The sequence below is a fragment of the Rattus norvegicus genome, chromosome 5 (genome assembly GCF_036323735.1).
Source record: "Rattus norvegicus strain BN/NHsdMcwi chromosome 5, GRCr8, whole genome shotgun sequence".
In the NCBI taxonomy this organism is placed as follows: domain Eukaryota; kingdom Metazoa; phylum Chordata; class Mammalia; order Rodentia; family Muridae; genus Rattus; species Rattus norvegicus.
In genome coordinates, this window is record NC_086023.1 from 12,163,472 (window position 1) to 12,181,177 (window position 17,706).

Below are 17,706 nucleotides of genomic sequence, written 5' to 3' on the forward strand. Positions count from 1 at the left end.
ATAATGAAGAACTGCTTGATATATTACATCTCTGATTTCAAGTTGTACTATAAAGATATAGTAATAAAAGCAGTGTGGTATTGGCATAAAAACAGACATGGTGATCGGTAGAGTCAGATTGAAAACCTCTTTATAAGTCCAGTCAACTGATTTTTAATAAAGAAGCCAGAAATATACAGTGGAAAAAGATAACATCTTCAACAAATGGAGTTGGTCATACCGGATGGCTGCATGCAGGAGAATCCAAATAGACCCATAATTATCACCCCCCACAAAACTCAACTTCAGATGGATCTAGACCTTAATATAAAACCAGATACACTGTAGCTGATAGAAGAAAAAACATGGACATTCACAGGCAACTGGATGGAACCAGAATCTTGAGTGAAGATAGAAAAATCATCCTGAGTGAAGTACCCAGACTCAGAAGGACAAATGTATGTGGGTGGATGCGTCAATGATAACCAAGCTACAATCCACAGAACCACAGAAGTTAGGATAGAGTAAGGAATTCAAGGCTACAAATAGTTCTGATTAGCAAAGGAAACCATAAAGGATAATTCGGATGGATAAGAGAGCTGAAATAAGAGAAACAAGGGGGAGGGAAGAAGAGAGGGCATTGATAAAAGGAGTACAGGAAGAAAGAGCTGACATTAAGGGCCATTTGAGGGATAGTACAGAAACATAAAACAATAACCTCCTAAAATATATACACATGTGAGCCAATCTAAATGAAACTGTCAAGTAATGGAGGAGACAGAGACACAACTGGCCATTTCTTGTCCTCAAATGAAACTTCCAGTGCTGGGTTTGGGTTAAACCTAGTTGAGTTGTTAGGCTATGTGGCCCCATGGGAATCCCTAAGCATTCCAAGCTACTGCCAGACCTTCATGTTGCTCTCCACAAACTGACAGCAATGCCCCATGGCTGAAGACAACACCAGCACAACGCCTGGAAAACGGAGAAGTTGAGCTGGTGCCTACATAACACCTTCATCTCTATGTCTTAGTGTCTTTGGTACAGTAAGGTACTCTACATGCTACTAAAAGAGAAGAGTTACCTTTTTCAGCCTCCAAATCTTTCATCTACAGTGCCATTCTGCCTGCAAAATATGCTAGGGCAATGGTAGTATACAACTATTGGGAGCAACCAATCAATATCTGATCTGACTTATGGCTGACTCCATAGAATGGATCCAAGACCCAACACTACTTTGGTTACCAAGAACCTGTGACTAGAAAACCCAGGGCCCTAAGGTAAAACCAAATACTACCCACTTGTCTAAAATAACCAAACCAAAACAAACAAGCAAACCACAGGAGCGATAAAAAGTTCTAATGCTATTTTGCTACAATCATAGACCATCATGAAAGAAACTTCCTCCTGCAGCAGATGGAACAAATACAGAGACTCACAGCAGACATAATGCAGAGACTGAGAGACCTTGGAACACCCAGTCCTAAATGTGATCTCTTCATTAAAGTCTTTCCTTCAGAGTTCATAGAATCCTGAGTAGAAGGGATGGCAGATGCAAGGAGAGCAAGGCCCTCTACAACTCATAGGCATAACTCATGCTGAGGCAGCAGGCAAAGGGACTGGCTGTGTCTACACCAGGCCTTCTGCAATTATATCATGGCTTCAATTTACTGTGTTTATGGGATTCTTACATGTTAGAATGAATGTATGTGTCTCTGGTTCTTGTGCTTTCTCTTGGGCTCTTCTCCTTCTGTTGGTTTGTCTTGTCTAACTCAGATGTGATAGTTTTACCTTTTTATATTATTTATATTTTATCTCTTAGAAACCTGTTCTTTTTAAATGAGAGACAGAAAGGGGGTGGTTCCAGATGGGAAGGGATATGAGAAGGAACTAGGGGGAGCAGAGAAAGGGGAAATTATAAAACCATAATCAGAATATATTATGTGAGGAAATAATATAATTTCAATAAAAGAGGAAACAATTTATAAATAAAATTAAGTTACCATCCATCAAACTGTGCAAATACCATGTGATGTTATAACTTATTGTGTACTTTTTTATGAGTTGAGATTCTTGAATAAGACATTTACTTAATATTAAAATTTTATTTTCAACAGTTAGAGCAATTTATAGGGATATGCATAAATATAAGACCAAAACCAAAAGTTTCTATGGCTTTCCTGACTATCTAAAGTTAGAAGTATGATGTATATTCTCCATTTCCTCTCAGGAAATATGTGACAGTAGGTAGATGTCTTTCTGCTTGATTTAATTTATGCTAATTCATTCATTCATCCATTTATGCATATTCATTTATTCAATAAACACAATTCCATAGTCTATGTGGTTTCAAAGTGTGTTAAAAAATGATTTTCTATTACTGTTTCATGAAATTCACTTTAATATGTATATAGGATTAATTATTTAAGAAAAAATAAAGATTTACAAGGTGGCAATATTAGTCACTTTTAGTTTATGTTCTGCTAGGTGCTTGTTTTGAGTATTCTGTGATTATGGCTGTCATACCTGGTAAAGTCTATGAGATCATAGTCCTAGAGTCTAGCAGAGCACTTCTGTGATGTGCTTCTCAGAGCAGTTTTGATGTCTTACCTTAATTGAAATTACAAGAGTAAATAGAGCCAGCCAAAGAAGCTTTAACTGTGATGGGACATCAATCTAAGATGTTGAGCAAAGAGACATCATAAAAATAAAAATTCAGTGTCTCATGCTTGAAGGGACAAACTTTTTAATGTTCATGAAGTACATTTCTTTTCTTTTCTATTATTGGATATTTTCTTTACATTTCAAATGTTATGCCCTTTCCCGATTTCTGCTCCAGAAACCCCCTATACCATCCGCTTCCTCCTGCTATTATGAGGGCGCTCCCCCACCCACCCATCCAGTCCCTCCCACCTCCCTGCCCTGGCAATCCCTTACACTGGGGCATTGAGTCATCACAGGACCTAGGGCCTCTCCTCCCATTGATGCCCTACAAGGCCGTCCTCTGCTACATATGCGGCTGGAGCCATGAGTTTGTCCATGTGTACTCTTTAGTTGGTGGTTTAGTCCCTGGGAACTCTGGGGGATCTGGTTGATTGGTATTGTTCTTCCTTTGGGGTTGCAAACCCCTTCAGCTCCTTCAGTCCTTTCTCTAACTCTTCCATTGGAGACCCTGTTCTCAGTCCAAAGGTTGGCTGTGAGCATCTGCCTCTTTGCTAGTGCTCACTAACAGATGTAGACATAAACCAATTGTGTTCTTTTTTTCTGCAGAGAAATTTATCTTACAAGCAAGCATATTTTCAAGAAACATACTATAGTTGTTTGATTTCTTTTAATCTCATAGGAATAATAGAAATTGTGTCTTTAAAGAAACAATACAGAAGCATGGAATAATGACGTGATTTTATTCTCTAAAATGTGTCTTCGAACTCTGGGATATCTTTAGGGTGAGCATGCTAACAGGACCTAGAAATCTCAAACACTCCGTCACAATATTTAGTTTCACTCAGCTTCCCCTTGTCATCATTTTTACCATGGCTACTTGTGTTCCAAGAACTTCTCTGCACAAAACTAGGCCTATTTATAGAGACATGTATCTTGAGCCACGTTCATTATGGGTGCCCACTTGACATGTAAACCACACTGGAGATTTTTGGATAATGCTAATGATTCTAAACTTTGGGGTCTCACGATTTGACTAACGTCATTGAAAGGAATGAACTGAAGCAGAAACTCCTGTTTTGCAGTTTCCTAATTGGGTATTATAATATTTGAGTGTGGAAAGAGCAGGGCATAAATATTTCAAGAAAAAAGCTTAAACATAATGAATATATTTTCCCAGCAGATCTAGGTAATAATAAAAAACATATGTATTGTCCAATATCACAGGATACTTAAGCCCCTACAGTTCTCAGTAAATATGTATGTGTAATTGCTAAAGAGTATAGATCTATTAGCAGATTGATTGATTAGACTATTTCTTATTGAATTCAAAGAGTTAATGGCCGAATTGTTACACAGTATCTGCGTTGTGTTACTTTTATATTGAGCATGAAAGCCTTAGGAAGCATGAACTTTTTTGAAGTGAGAACAAATTGTAAGTAATTCAGAAACAATTAGGAGTTTAGAAAGAGGAAGCATTGCTGTGAGCTGGACATCAGAGACACAATGTGACCTCAGGGCAGATGCTCCAAGTACTGCAGGTAAAGGAGGCTGCCACCATTAAGGGAAAAGTGACCTGTGCAGAGGAAATCGTGCAATATACACAAGATGAAATGGTCGAGCTAAATCCACAAGCTAAATAAGAGTTGACAGCTAGCTAGCATGAGCCTCCATGTTGCCAGTCATCCAAGACCTTGCTTTTTCAGTGTCAGGGATCAAGAACTCTCTTGAGAATGTTCATGCCTTGGTGTTATAACAGATCTGAACAAATGTAAAATATCATGCTCTCTTTGTAGGTCACCATTGGTATTGGTTTTTATTCCTGTAATCATTTTATTTTTAAATATTATTAGGTGATAGTCAACACATGAAATTGTATGTACATATAAAATTCTAAATAAAGTACATAAAACTGTGTTGTACGGATAAGATATATAGTAAATTTAAGTTATAAGGTACAAAAACTAAATACACCGAGCCTGAGCCCTACCTTAAAAGTCAGAGAATTCTCAGCAGCCTCCACTTTGCTGTGGGTTCCTTCTTTATCAGATCTCTAAGCCTCCTCATATCCTGAAGAGCAGTGTTCTGAGTCTATCCTTCCTTTCCTGTAGTATAGTTTCTTCACTTAGGCACATTTTTCCTACTGAACACTCTCTAGAAATGTCCTCACTTGAAACTTTGTGTAAATGACATCCTCTGACTTGTTTGTCCAGTCAACACTTATGGTCTTAAAGCCAGATCATTGGGGAGCTCTAGGCACTCACAGTGGCAACAGTGAGCCAGCCGGCCATTTAGAGTTGATTGAAGTCCGCTCAGTGGCTGGGCCATTTAGAGTTGATTGAAATCCACTCAGTGGCTGGCTTATATTACATCAGAGGAACCATCCATTCTGCACAACATTTTTGCTAACCATTTACCAGCAGGCTGCTGACTTTATCCATCCCGTGTGTACAGTTGAAATGCACTCGAGAGTCCCTACAGTGTAACAACTCCACAGCCCATTGGTTTCATCACCCGCAAACATCCTGACAAGGCTTCTTGGCATTCCCTGATACATAAAGCTGGATTTTCTAAGATGCCTAACTAGACAGTCAGCTTTGGGGCTTTCTATCATATAAATGCTCAAATCTTAATATAGCAGAAACCTTTTCTCAAATTGTTTAGACACCACTAAGTAAATCCCTTCTTTACTAGTTTTTTTCAGCCTTGTTAATTAATATCAAACAATTATAAAACAATGTTTCATTATAGTCTCCATTTGATTTTTCCTGGATTCTAAGGTAATGAGGTATATTCCATATGTTTACTTGTCATTTGTATCTCCTCTTCTGTGACAAGCCTGTTCATTCTGTTGATTATTTCTCAATGGATCCACTGACATAATTAGATTATAGGTGATCATATTTGAATGCCCATCTTTGAGCAGTGAAAACTATACTGCAAACATATTTCCTCATTTTGTGGCTTTTTCCTTGGCATTTTTGGTAGTTTTTAAATTTTCCTAAACAAGCAGCTCTATTTGCATGAATGTGGCATGTGGATTGCGCGTGGAGTATGTGAGCAGGTTCATGCACTGTGTGGACGTTTATAAAGGCCAGAGTCCCCCTCTGCTATTTCCCACCTTATTTTTATTTCAGACTGGGTTTCAGGCTGACTCTCAAGCTCAGTGATTAGCTTGGCTGGCTGGCCAATGAATCCCTAGGATTTTCCTGTGTCTCCTTCACCAGCATAGGTGATCCACAGATGGATTTACAGGCCTGTGCTACCGTGTCATATGTGTATAGCAAGGATCTGAGCACTGCCTCATCCATGTGCGACAAGCGTTTTCCTTGCTGAGCAATCCCCTCAGCTCCATAGTTCTTCACTTTCTATAGTTTGTTTTCACCTTTAACTTTTAACCTCATTTTAAATTTTAAGTTAATTAAAGTGATAAATTATAACAATAGAAACTGTACATATCAGTAGGGCACCTTGGGGTATTTTGTTTTAATACACATAAGATTTTATATAAAATTAAAAATATTTACAAGCATTTGTTATTTCATTAGTTTGTGGTAAAATTTGTCAAACACCCTTGCCCTAGCTTTTGGGAAGGATAGTACATTATTGTTATACTGCTTCTCTAATGGTTATTAACTTTTCTGTCTGCTTTAAGATGTTCTCCATTCAGACATAAGGGCAATATCTTCCTAATGTGGTTGCTGTGATGATCCTGATCCCATGTGCTGTGACCTGCTAGAACACTATAGAACAATAGGACTGGAACCTAGATGAAATTGAAGTAGCATTACAACTGCCACTTCTTTGCCAAGTATTTTGAAGTACTCTAGCTTTAACTTCATATAAGTCATGGAGTTTGTGCTGCCTCATAGAGAAATGGGTATGCACTAAAAACTTTAATTTAGAAAAGATAATAAAGTAGGCAGCTGTGGTGCTGGGTGTCACAGTTTTGTCAACCTCAAACGAAGCTAGACATAGCTGGTTAGTTTGGGTCAACTTGATGCAGACTAGAATCATCTAGGAGGAGGAAATCTCAGCTGAGCAATTGTTTCCATCAGATTTTTCTGAGCGGGTGTCTGTAGAACATGATTACTGCTTCATGTGAGAGGAGGGCTCAGCACAGCTTTGGAGAGACTACTCCCGGACACACGGTACTAGGCAAGCTGAACAAGCTATGTGAGAAAAATCCAGTAAGAGACATCCTTCCAGGATCTCTGCTTCAGTACCTACCTCCGGGTTTCTGTCTTGGCTTTCCTGCATGCGGGACTGTGACTTAAATATAAGCTGAAATACCACACCCTCACACCAGGTAGTTTTGGTCAGTGACTTATTATGAGAGTGTGTATGAAAGTAGGACACCTAAGCATAGGGAATCTAAACTAAGAAATGGCCTCCATCATTTCAGCCTGTATGCATCTCTGTGGAATATGTTCTAGATTAGTAATTGATATATAGGTGGGCCCAGCCCACTGTAGGTGATACCGTGGCTAGTCAGGTGGGCCTGGATTATATCAGAGATGCAGCTGTGCAAGCCAGGGGAGCAAGCAAGCCAGCAGCATTCCTTACTCCCTGGACTCTGCTTCAGTGCCTTCCTCCAGGTTCATGCCTTAAGCTCCTGGCTTGGCTTCTCTAGATAACAGACCGTATCCTGCAAACTGAATTACGTTCTCTCTCACCACATTGCTTTTGGTCATGGTATTTTATCACGGCAACATAAAAGCACACCAGGACACAATACAGCAGGGGAAAGGAAGCATAGATGAGACTCTCAGGAAGAAAATGAAGTCCATCTTAGAGAGAGAAACAATATGTACAGTCTCAACACCACCTCAACACATGGCTGAGAGAGAAGTATGATATTTCCAACAAGACATCACTGTTTTCCTCCAAGCAGACTAACTGGATCAATGGCAAGAGAATGGGAATAAAGACATACCCTTTGTCAAGGAACTCATAATGACCTCTGCTTTCTAAAGAGCCACAGTGGAGAATCAATTTCTAAAAAGTTAGAATTAGTAGCATGACTTTGACAGTAGCCAACATATAGTTCCCTGTTCAGAATCTCCCCTTCCTGATTCCTTGGCCCTTCCAAGCTCGGGTAGGTGGGATGAGCTTGTGACTGGACATTGCAGGCATTTGGTTCACGGAAGTTACTTTCGAAAATCACTAAGAGTAACTAAAACTTCAATCAACAAATACTTTTAAACTTAAAACTTACCCAATGAGTCTGGGATTATCTCATCTGGAGAAGGAAATACTTGTAATGTGTCTTCTGTCCTTTCCATCATGTTGTCCCCTTGAAGCCTAAATAATTAAAAATCATTATTGGAAATTGTAACGGTGCTAAATGGTGGGTTTTAACATATATGCCAGACTTCTAGAATATGAAATCAAATGTGCTTCTTCAACTTAAGCATAAGCATTTGTGCTTATCTTAATTAGCATAAACAATATCTTATCTTAATCTCATGTTGTTGCTTTTTTTAGCTAAAAAGGAAAGGTCTTCTATCTGTTGTATGCAGTATGATTACTGTAGACCAGTGTTTCGGAATCTAGGGGTTACAGGTCAGATATATACATTGTGTTTCATAACTGTAGCGAGATTACAGTTATGAAGTAGCAATGAAAGTAATTTTATGTCTGGAGATTGCCACAACACGAGGAACAGCACTAAAGGTCACACCATTAGGAAGGTTGACTACTAGAGCCAAACTCACATCTTAGCCTGAGCAAAAAAAAAATAGTTACAGCAAATGTTTTTAACTAAGCCATGAAGTCTGGCTGAGCAGAGAGAAAATAAGTTTGATACTATGTGGTCAGCTGACTTCCAGGTCCTGGATTCATGAGACAGATATTAAAATTTCACAGAGGTTTACCACACACATTTTTGTCCAAATCAAATCAGTCTGAACAGAAAGGCTAGTGTCAGAATCTGTCAGCAGCAGGAAGGGAGGGTCCTATTGTGCACAAGTGGACCAGGGTTGACAAGGCACTAGGGAAGCCTGGAGAGTGGAAGGCTGTGTAGGTCTTATACAGTGGCATCATCTCTCAAGTGATGCATCTTCATGTCTCCACTGAAAATGATACCTCACAGTATCGAATTCAACTTTGTTTTGATAAAACGTTGTGAAACTGCCTTCAGAGAAGAAGGTGGGTATCAGCAATATGTCTCAGAATTCTGCCCTAAATAAGTTCAGCTCTGTAAATATTGAAGGAGGTTATGAAACAGTCACAAAACTGGGAGTTTCCACCAATGCCTTCACAGTTTTTGTACACTGAGCAAATGACAAATCATTCCCTAGGGAAATACTAATACATGGTTTGCATGTAAAATTAAGTTTTGTTAAAAACAAAAAGTGTAACTCGTAACTATATCGGGCTCAGTGTTAAACTTTTCAGTTTTACCGTTCCTTTTTGCGTCATGGTGGAATCACACAATAACTTGTTCTCTTTACGTTTTGTAAAATTATAAATATTTGGAAATTATGCTTGCTTTTTATAATATTGCATTCTCTGTATTTCTCTCTATGCCACAATGTGTGCTAGATTAGCCTTCTGTAAATAAAATTATGTTTTCTGAGCTGTATAAGCTGAGTAGGATGGTCATCAGGTAAAGAGATACATGTCGCCGACTGAACATCTATGATTGCTCCCTTAGACCCACAGGTAAAAAAGCAGAGAGCCGACACTCACAAGTCCTCTGACCTCCATATGCATTCCGTGGCATGGGAAAACCCACACCCACAAATTAGTAAATAATAAAAGAGAAAAGTTAAAGATTTGCCAAGGATAATTTTCTTGAAATAGTTTTTAGTCAGCTATGTATGCATTTTATACCTCAACCATTTTTACCACAGGAAACAGTACTTTAAAATAACTGATGAGCTATATTTTTCTCCAAACCTATCCTATCCCTTTCCTCTTTCCAATTAATGTAAACAAATTAGGAAAAGTATTTTGATAACCCATAATATCAAGTACTGTTTTTTGAGTTCTCTTTTCCATGACCATTCTGTCAAAATTCTTTAAGAAAGTGTAAACAAACAATGTATATATAATGTTATAATTAAATCTGTTACTAGAAATTAACAAGGGGATAGAGAGATAGCTGAGTGTTTAAGAGTGCTTACTGCTCTTGCAGAGAACCCACGTTTCCGGTCTGAGAACACACATTGTGTGGCTGGCAAATGCCCATAACTACAGATCCAGGTTGTACCCACTTCCTGCCACTCAAAAGAACCTTTCATATGTGCGTACATAATTTAGACATAAACAAAAATTTAAAAATTGACCTTTAAAATATTCACAAATGTTTAAACATACTTGTATAATGAACAGTAGATTAAAATGTAAAAAGAAGAGAAATTCTCCACAAAGATACAAAGAATGGCTCCCTGATGTGACAGCACTTGTTTGTGAGTTTGTAATCCCAGCCCAGAGGATGTGAGAGCAGTTCAACACCAGCCTGGTAAGAACTGTCTGAGGAATTGAAAAATGAACAATAAACTCCCCTTTTGTTGTTGTTTTTGTGTTTATTCCTGTTTTTCTCTCACCTCATGAATCAGCAGAGGCAAATGTTTACTTAACATTTAATAATTTGATCAGTGCTGGGCCAACTGTTGCAAGGATCAAAGGAAATTCTACTTGTCTTTGGTTTCGGAGTCCTTGGTGTAACTGAGTTGAACAGACACATAGCTATGAATACATCCCAGTGAATTGGGTGTCCTTGAAGCTGGCTCATCTTCATCCAAGCACTGCCCTCCAGATGCCCGAGAAGCTGTTTGCTGTGACTTGGCACCTTTTCCCTGGGGGCGATGTGCTCGACTGCTCTGCCAGTATTCACCGAGCTGCAAGCCACAGAGCACCACTGTTGTTGGAGGTTAGAGTTGCTGCGCAGACAAGGGTTGGGAGGGAATGTCCGGGAAATACAGTCTTTAAAAACGTACTCTGTTTTGATTTTCCTCTTTACCACACGCCTTTTCCAAGCCATTTCTATTTGCTTTCTAAAACCACTCTTTCATATTAAACAAACTTCTTTATATTTTTAACTCCTATGCTGAATGCCTCTGTTCTTCATTGTCATGCTGAATCATCCCCTACACACGCTGCCCCCCACCCTTCCTTGTCACACTGAAGCCATTCTCCCAGTGAGTGAGATAGAACTCAATGGTAGAGCATGTGCATGAAGAAGAAAAGTATTATTACTACATTACTCCTCTCCAAGGAACGGTGCCCACCCTTCAACTTCTGCTCACTTGGGACTGTGTAGATAACCCTTTCTTCTCTCTGGTAATAGAGTCTGCGTAGGTCTCCAGTTTCTTTCAATTCATGGATCCCTAGTATCTGGTATACCTGGGTATCCATTCATATGCATATGTGATAATCTCGAAGTCCCTGGACTTCCTCTGCTTCATCATCCCTAACCCAATGATAGGATTCTCACAGTCACTTGGTACCAGAAATGCCTATGTTCCTTGGAAGTACGTTGTTACTTTATGACTTTTCATAATGCCATTCCCATTAACACATTTGGAACTATTTTAATTGTATTTTCCTGTTCCTCATGTTCTTTCTTAGATATTCAGGTTTCCCAAATTGCCCTGCTTCCCTCCTCTGCAGGAATTCATGTGTCCTCAGTTCCTTCCCATGCCATCTTTCCACCAATGCCACCCAGAATCCAAGCCTGCAAGAATCTGCCACATGGTGCTTGTGTGAAACTAAGTAACAATTAACAATAATGGTGTTGTTTGTGTTATGCTATGTTAATAAAGATCCCTAGTACTGGGGAGTACAGAGGGATTGATAGCAACTTTATGCTTTTTAATTTTATTTCTTGGATATTTTATGTATTTACATTTTAAATGTTATCCCATTTTGCCCCTCTCCCATACCTTCTCCCCCTGCTTCTATGACGGTGCTCGCACTCCCCACCCCCCACTCCACCTCAACGCTCTGGCCTTGGGGAAAGGAGCCTCCACAAGAGCAAGGGCTTTTCCACCTATTGATGCTGGACAATGCCATCCTCTGCTACATATGTGGCTGGAGTCATGGATCCCTCCATGTGTACTCATTGATTGGTGGTTTAGTCCCTGGGAGCTCTGGTGGGGTCTGGTTGCTTGATATTTTTGTTCTTCCTATGGTGGTGCAAACCTCTTAAACTCCTTCAGTCTGTTCTCTAGCTCCTCCATTGGGGTCCCCTTGATCAGTCCAATGGTCAGTTGCAAGCATCCTCATCTATATTAGTAGGGCTCTCGCAGAGCCTCTCAGGAAACACCCATATCTGGCTCTTGTCAGCAAGCACTTTTTGGCATCAACAATAGTGACTGGGTTTGGTGGCAGCATTTAGGATGGATCACAGGTGGGGCAGTCTCAAGGACACATGCTCCATTATGTTAATAACAGCCTTATTTATAATAGACAGAAGCTAGAAAGAACCCAGATGTCCTTCAAGAAAGAAATGGATACAGAAAATGTGGTACATCTACACAATGGAGTATTACTCAGCTATTAAAAACTATGACTTCATGAAATTCTTAGGCAAATGGATAGAACTAGAAAATATCCTGAGTGAGGTAACCCAATCACAAAATACACACATGGTATACACTCACTGATAACAGACATTAGCCCCAAAGCCTGGAATACTTAAGAAAAAAATCACAGATAATATGAAGCCCAAGAAGGAAAACCAAAATGTGGATGCTTCATTCCTTCTTAGAAGGGAGAACAAAATACTCATGGCAGGAAATATAGGAACAATGAGTGGTTGAGGGTCTGACGGCACCTTTAAAGGGAGACGTCTTGGTTTTCTTTCTTCCATTTTTATCAAGGACTTTCCAAATATAAATACCTTCCTTCTGTACCACTCAGAAAAAAATTATTTCGTTACTAATAAAAATCTTCAATTCTGTTCCATACATGAGTTCCATAATTAGCTTCTTTATTTTTCTGTTTCCCAGCTTGCAGAGGAGGAATCTATTAACCGGGCTGGTGATGGAGGTCCACGGTCTCATGTCTTTCTTGCTCTTCAATTTGTTTTATCCACCTCTATCCCACCATTATTATTCATTCTATGCATTTGCCCTGTTGTTCCTCATAGGATAGGAGCAAGCTTACTTCTCTAGCAGCTATAGACTCTCTCCCTCTCCCTCTCCCTCTCCCTCTCCCTCTCCCTCTCCCTCTCCCTCTCCCTCTCCCTCTCCCTCTCCCTCTCCTTCTCCCTCTCCCTCGTCCTTTTCCTCCCTCCTTTCCCTCTCTGTATCTGTCTCTCTCTGTCATACATAGATATACACAGACAGAAAGACAGACAGACACACACACACACACACACACAAACACACACACACACACTGACCCCACATTGTCTAACAGATGTTGCTGTTATCTTTTCTTATGTATTATACTTAGCAAAGCTCTTGAAATACTCTTATCAATACCTCCACTTTCACAGTTTCCATTCATCTTACTTTGGTTTGGTCTGTACCTCAACCACCCTGGGATGAGTGCACCCTGGGATGCACTAGGACTTCTTCATGTGCTGTGCACAGGAATATTTCAGCAGCTCAGCCTTGCCATCAGCAATTTGAGTGGTGCCTTAGGTTTTAGGGGATTCATAATAAATTACAGTGAAGAAAATGAGGAGTTTTAAGTGTTTGTGACCTCTTTCTTTGGAAAGAGGGAAAGACCATAATTTTAGGAGGTTTCTCAAAATAATGTTTGGCCCAAAAGGGCTTAAGAGCTCCCATTTGTATTGACTTCTTATCTCCTGCAAGATAAGTTACGGTTTCCTCAGAAAATTATTTGACTCCCTCCATTGGACAATCCCTACTTGTGTCTGCAAATCTATCTTCTTGGATATTCTCCTGGGGTTAAATGATCTGCAAACTCAGAGCTGCTTCACTTTCAAAGCGTTTTGTTGTGAGTCCTCTGTTGCTGTACTGTTATCTCTGGCCAAATCCCTCTGTCCTCCTTTATTCCATTGGCTTATTCCTCGGGTTTTCACCCTGGATCCTCCCCCTTTCCAAAGCTTTTCTTCTGGGAGTCTTAGCATCTTTGCAAATCCTTCCCATCTCTCTGCTTCACTGTGTCTCACCTGTTTATTTAGATGTTTGTCAGCTTGGAGAAAGATCTCTGTCCCTCTAACCTATGTTAAAGGATTAAGGGTTAATTAAATTTGGTACATTATGGGTTCTGAGAAGATTTTTAAGATACTTTTTCAATGATTATTTCAGTTTGGAAGTAAAGAAATATGTGACCCAGATGGCAGGTAAGAATCTCTACAGACTCTTAGAACGACATGCCCTTGAGAAGGCCGAAATATCATCCTGCATGTGTCCCACATTGGTCAAGTGGTTCTCCACCTGGTCCACATTGATGCAGTGAATGAGTCAGGGGCTGATGTGTAATCCAGGAAACAGGAAAGCAGGACATGGGTATGCAAAGTACAAACACAAATCCAGTGATGATGGATCACTGAGCCAACCACTGTACTTAGCAGATGGCTGCTACTTAATGCCAAAGTATGCGAAGCCATGAGGAACCTAATGAGATATAACTTGAAGGCTGAAGGGGCAAAGCACTTATTCACCGATACCTAGTCAGGAGTGACTCTTGGGCAATGGCTTTTCTTAACCCATGATTTGCATGTAGACCACTATTACACTATTGCTCAGTGTTATCCCTGAGTAGTAAATACTATATAACAGGACGGAAATAAGTGAGATGTTGAATTTTGTCCCTCCACAAATCTGCTTACCACTCATTAACACACCACAACTGGAGGTGCATCAAAGGTGCAGCCCCATGACAAACACATGGGGCTAAGAAAGGCTATGAATATATTAGTTTAAAATAAATTAAAATCAGATTTAATTTCATAGTAGCCAATAAACACTGAAAAAGTGTATCCCAAATTTTGTGGGCTCCTTACTGGCACAGTCCTCACAATGAATTTAACAATAACAGATATATTGATGGGAATTATTATGCTTGTTGCAGAACCTGGTATATAAGAAACACTTGTGACATAAATTTTGTGAGAAATTACCCAGATCTTGCACAATGTAGACCCAAGGAAGTGGATTTGTCAGGAAAAGGACAGAGCTCATTGAGGACATTGGGTGTAATACTGTGGATGATGTTGGCTGGATTTCACTATTTTGCTATGGAAATCACAGAAAGAACCTCCAAGGTCTCATCGAAAAGAACCAAGAGGAGCACAGAACTAACTCCCGAGGAGGGAGTTTGAACAATGTAAGCAGTGAGGGAGTAGACCAGGCCATTTGTCCCATTTGGTCAGTTTGTCCCTTTTTAATAACCCAAAAGATTCAATGAAGTATTATATTTCTTAATATGTTTCTCAAATCCATTCTGTTGTCTTGGGAAGAAGCTCAGTGGTGGTGCTTGTTAAGCATGCACAGTACCCTGGGTTTGAAACCTAGAAAAGGACAAACAAAATCCCTAACATTTTTGTTCCAGTTGAACAAAGACATGAGCAAAGGAACGTCCAATTAAACAAGTATCATTCTTAACATTATACTAGAAGACTTAGCAAGTCTGTATAGATAAATCACTACTTTTCTGCACACATTCATTATTTTGTCTGAAAACTTTCTAGAAGAAGCAGTATTTAACTTAAGAGTAGATAGATATTCATCAAGTGCTTCTTTGTCACTGAATAATCAGTTGAATGTTTAATTGACACTTCTAATGCATGCAGGAACTCATAAGGATACACATACTGGGGAAGCTTTAAGAGTGGGCAGTACTTGAGCAGAGTATTAATAAGCCTAGGATCTGGCTACATAGAGGGAGACAGGAAGAGCAAATGATAGACAGAGATGAGGATGGGTTAAGAGGAAGAGAACAGGAGAATACCACACCAGCTGATAGCTTCAACAAGAGCAAGGATAGCAGACACTCACAGAGTGGAAAGTCCCAACAGGATGATATGCCTAATGTGATAAAGCAGTCACAATGACAGCAGCAACTATGACTGCTGAAATGCTTGAGTTCCTTTGGAATGATAATCCAGAGAAACAGGAGCAAAGCATGGATGATGGGTTGTGTGGACAGTTGATGGCACAGGCACCAGAGAGGCTGGGAAAAGTCACCACAAATCCCAACTTTGTGGAGTTTAGATTATATAAGCAGAAAGGAGGGTCAGACAAGTAAAATACACACAGCTGAGGGTTTATAAGAAATACAGTTTATATTAAAGAAAGGAAAGGTTAAGCCAATATTAAGGAGTATACAACTTCTCAGGAGGTGTTCAGAGAAGGCTGATCTCAAATGTAATATTTGAACTGAAACATGAAGTGACAGAGTATTCTAGAACCCTGGAAAAATGGTACTGCAATATACAGAAATTGCCTTTTCAAGCATCTTCAAGCAATGAGTTTAGTCAAGTGGAGGACAAAGTGAATAGGATGGTGAGTTGTCAGAGGAAGGAGGAGGAGGAGGAGGGAGAAGAAGAAGAAAGAAGAAGAAGAAGGAGGAGGAGGAGGAGGAGGAGGAGGAGGAAGAGGGAAGGAAGGAAGAAAGAAAGAAAGAAAGGAAGAAAGAAAGAAGAAAGAGAGGGAGAGGGAGAGAGAGAGAGAATACTCCTGTTTCTGTGACCATAGTGAAGGAACGAGATGGATTCTGGATATGCCTTGGAGTGGTAACTGTATATCCGATACATGGAATATCAATATGGAGCTTGAAAGAAAGAAGAGACCTGCTATCAATTTTTTTTGGGGGGGGGGAGAAGGGCACTGAGCAGTTGAAATGATAATCTGGTCCTTGTCTGAGGTATAAAATTTAAGAGAAATCTGAGAGAAATTAAACAGAATTTAGTCTGGGACACAACAATATTAAAAGACATTTTAGGCATATATGAAGAAGTACAGAGAGACAAACACATGGAGATCGAACAACTGTATGAAGCTGTGGGGAGGTTTTCTCCTTCTAGATTACAAAATCTTTCCCTCAAAAGATTAGCAAGTGAAATACTAGTTCATGCAATTACTTTGAATAGTATGATCTTCCTCTTCCATTGAAAAACTAATGGCATCACAAAGGAATATCAATTAAATCAAGGAAATCAAATTAAGAGTTTGGGTTTTAACAATTATTTTGAACCACTTTCTTTGAAGGAGGTAGGAAACCTCTTCTCTCCATAAATAAGGCTGCTCTGGATTTGCAAAGCTGCCTTTGTGACAGTGAATTTTGGGTCACTTCTAATTCCTTCTAACTGTTAATTTACCACTGCAGAATTCTAGTATATTTCTCTGGGTTTTGTTTTCAAAGGACATCTTAAGAAATTATGTCCATTCAATCTTGATGCTTTCAAATGAATCAAAACTGCCATCAACAACAAAACAAAAACAGAAAGATAATCCCACTGAGAACCTATAAAGGTACAATTGTATTCTACATCTATGGCTGTGATCTCGCATGATTTGTGTGTGTTTACATGTTTGCTTCATTGGCATCACACGTTTCCTAAGGCCAGAGGCCAGGTCCTGTGATCTCCACACAGCATCCGAGTCTTATAGGGAAGCTTTTATTTGTGGCTCTCAAAGTACCAGGTTTCTCCTGCATTTTGATGTGCTCTTTCCTTCCCTATAAAAACAAACAAACAAACACAAAAACAAATAAACAAAACAAAACAAAAACACTCACTGCTACTCTAAGAACCATCACCATATCCCAGCAGTAATTCAGACACAACTGGAATTGCCCTGTCCCCTCCAGCTTTCCAAACCTGCTTCTTCATTGTGCTTACGGTTTTTCTTCATCTACTCCAGGTCCATCTATTTGTGACTGATCTCTTGCACTGATCTAACCCTTTTGGCACAGTCTCTCAGATCTCCTGGATAGTATTCCCAGAGCCTAGACATGCTTTACCCCAGTATCTCTGACAACAAGAAAGAAAACCCAAAAGTGCCTTCCTTCCATTCCCTTCGCTGGGGCATTAACGTCCCCCTCCTAGCATTCATCTGTGGATGCTTCTGGCCTCACTCTCTTGATAGTACAGGCAGACAAATAATTGCTTCTAGACAAAGCTCCTTCCTGAGGAACTGAGCA

At 39.7% G+C, this 17,706-nt stretch overlaps 1 protein-coding gene across 9 annotated transcripts in view; it reads right to left on the reverse strand.

The window, feature by feature from the left end:
• The window catches only part of C5h8orf34 (similar to human chromosome 8 open reading frame 34), a 539,213-nt gene that overhangs the window by 142,472 nt on the left and 379,035 nt on the right, over positions 1 to 17,706 (reverse strand). For all 9 annotated transcript variants that reach the window (NM_001109259.2, XM_063288168.1, XM_017593564.3 and 6 more), the window contains one exon: positions 7,856 to 7,941. In NM_001109259.2, coding sequence (NP_001102729.2) covers positions 7,856 to 7,941 — 86 coding nt within the window. The remainder of the gene's footprint in view (positions 1 to 7,855; positions 7,942 to 17,706) is intronic.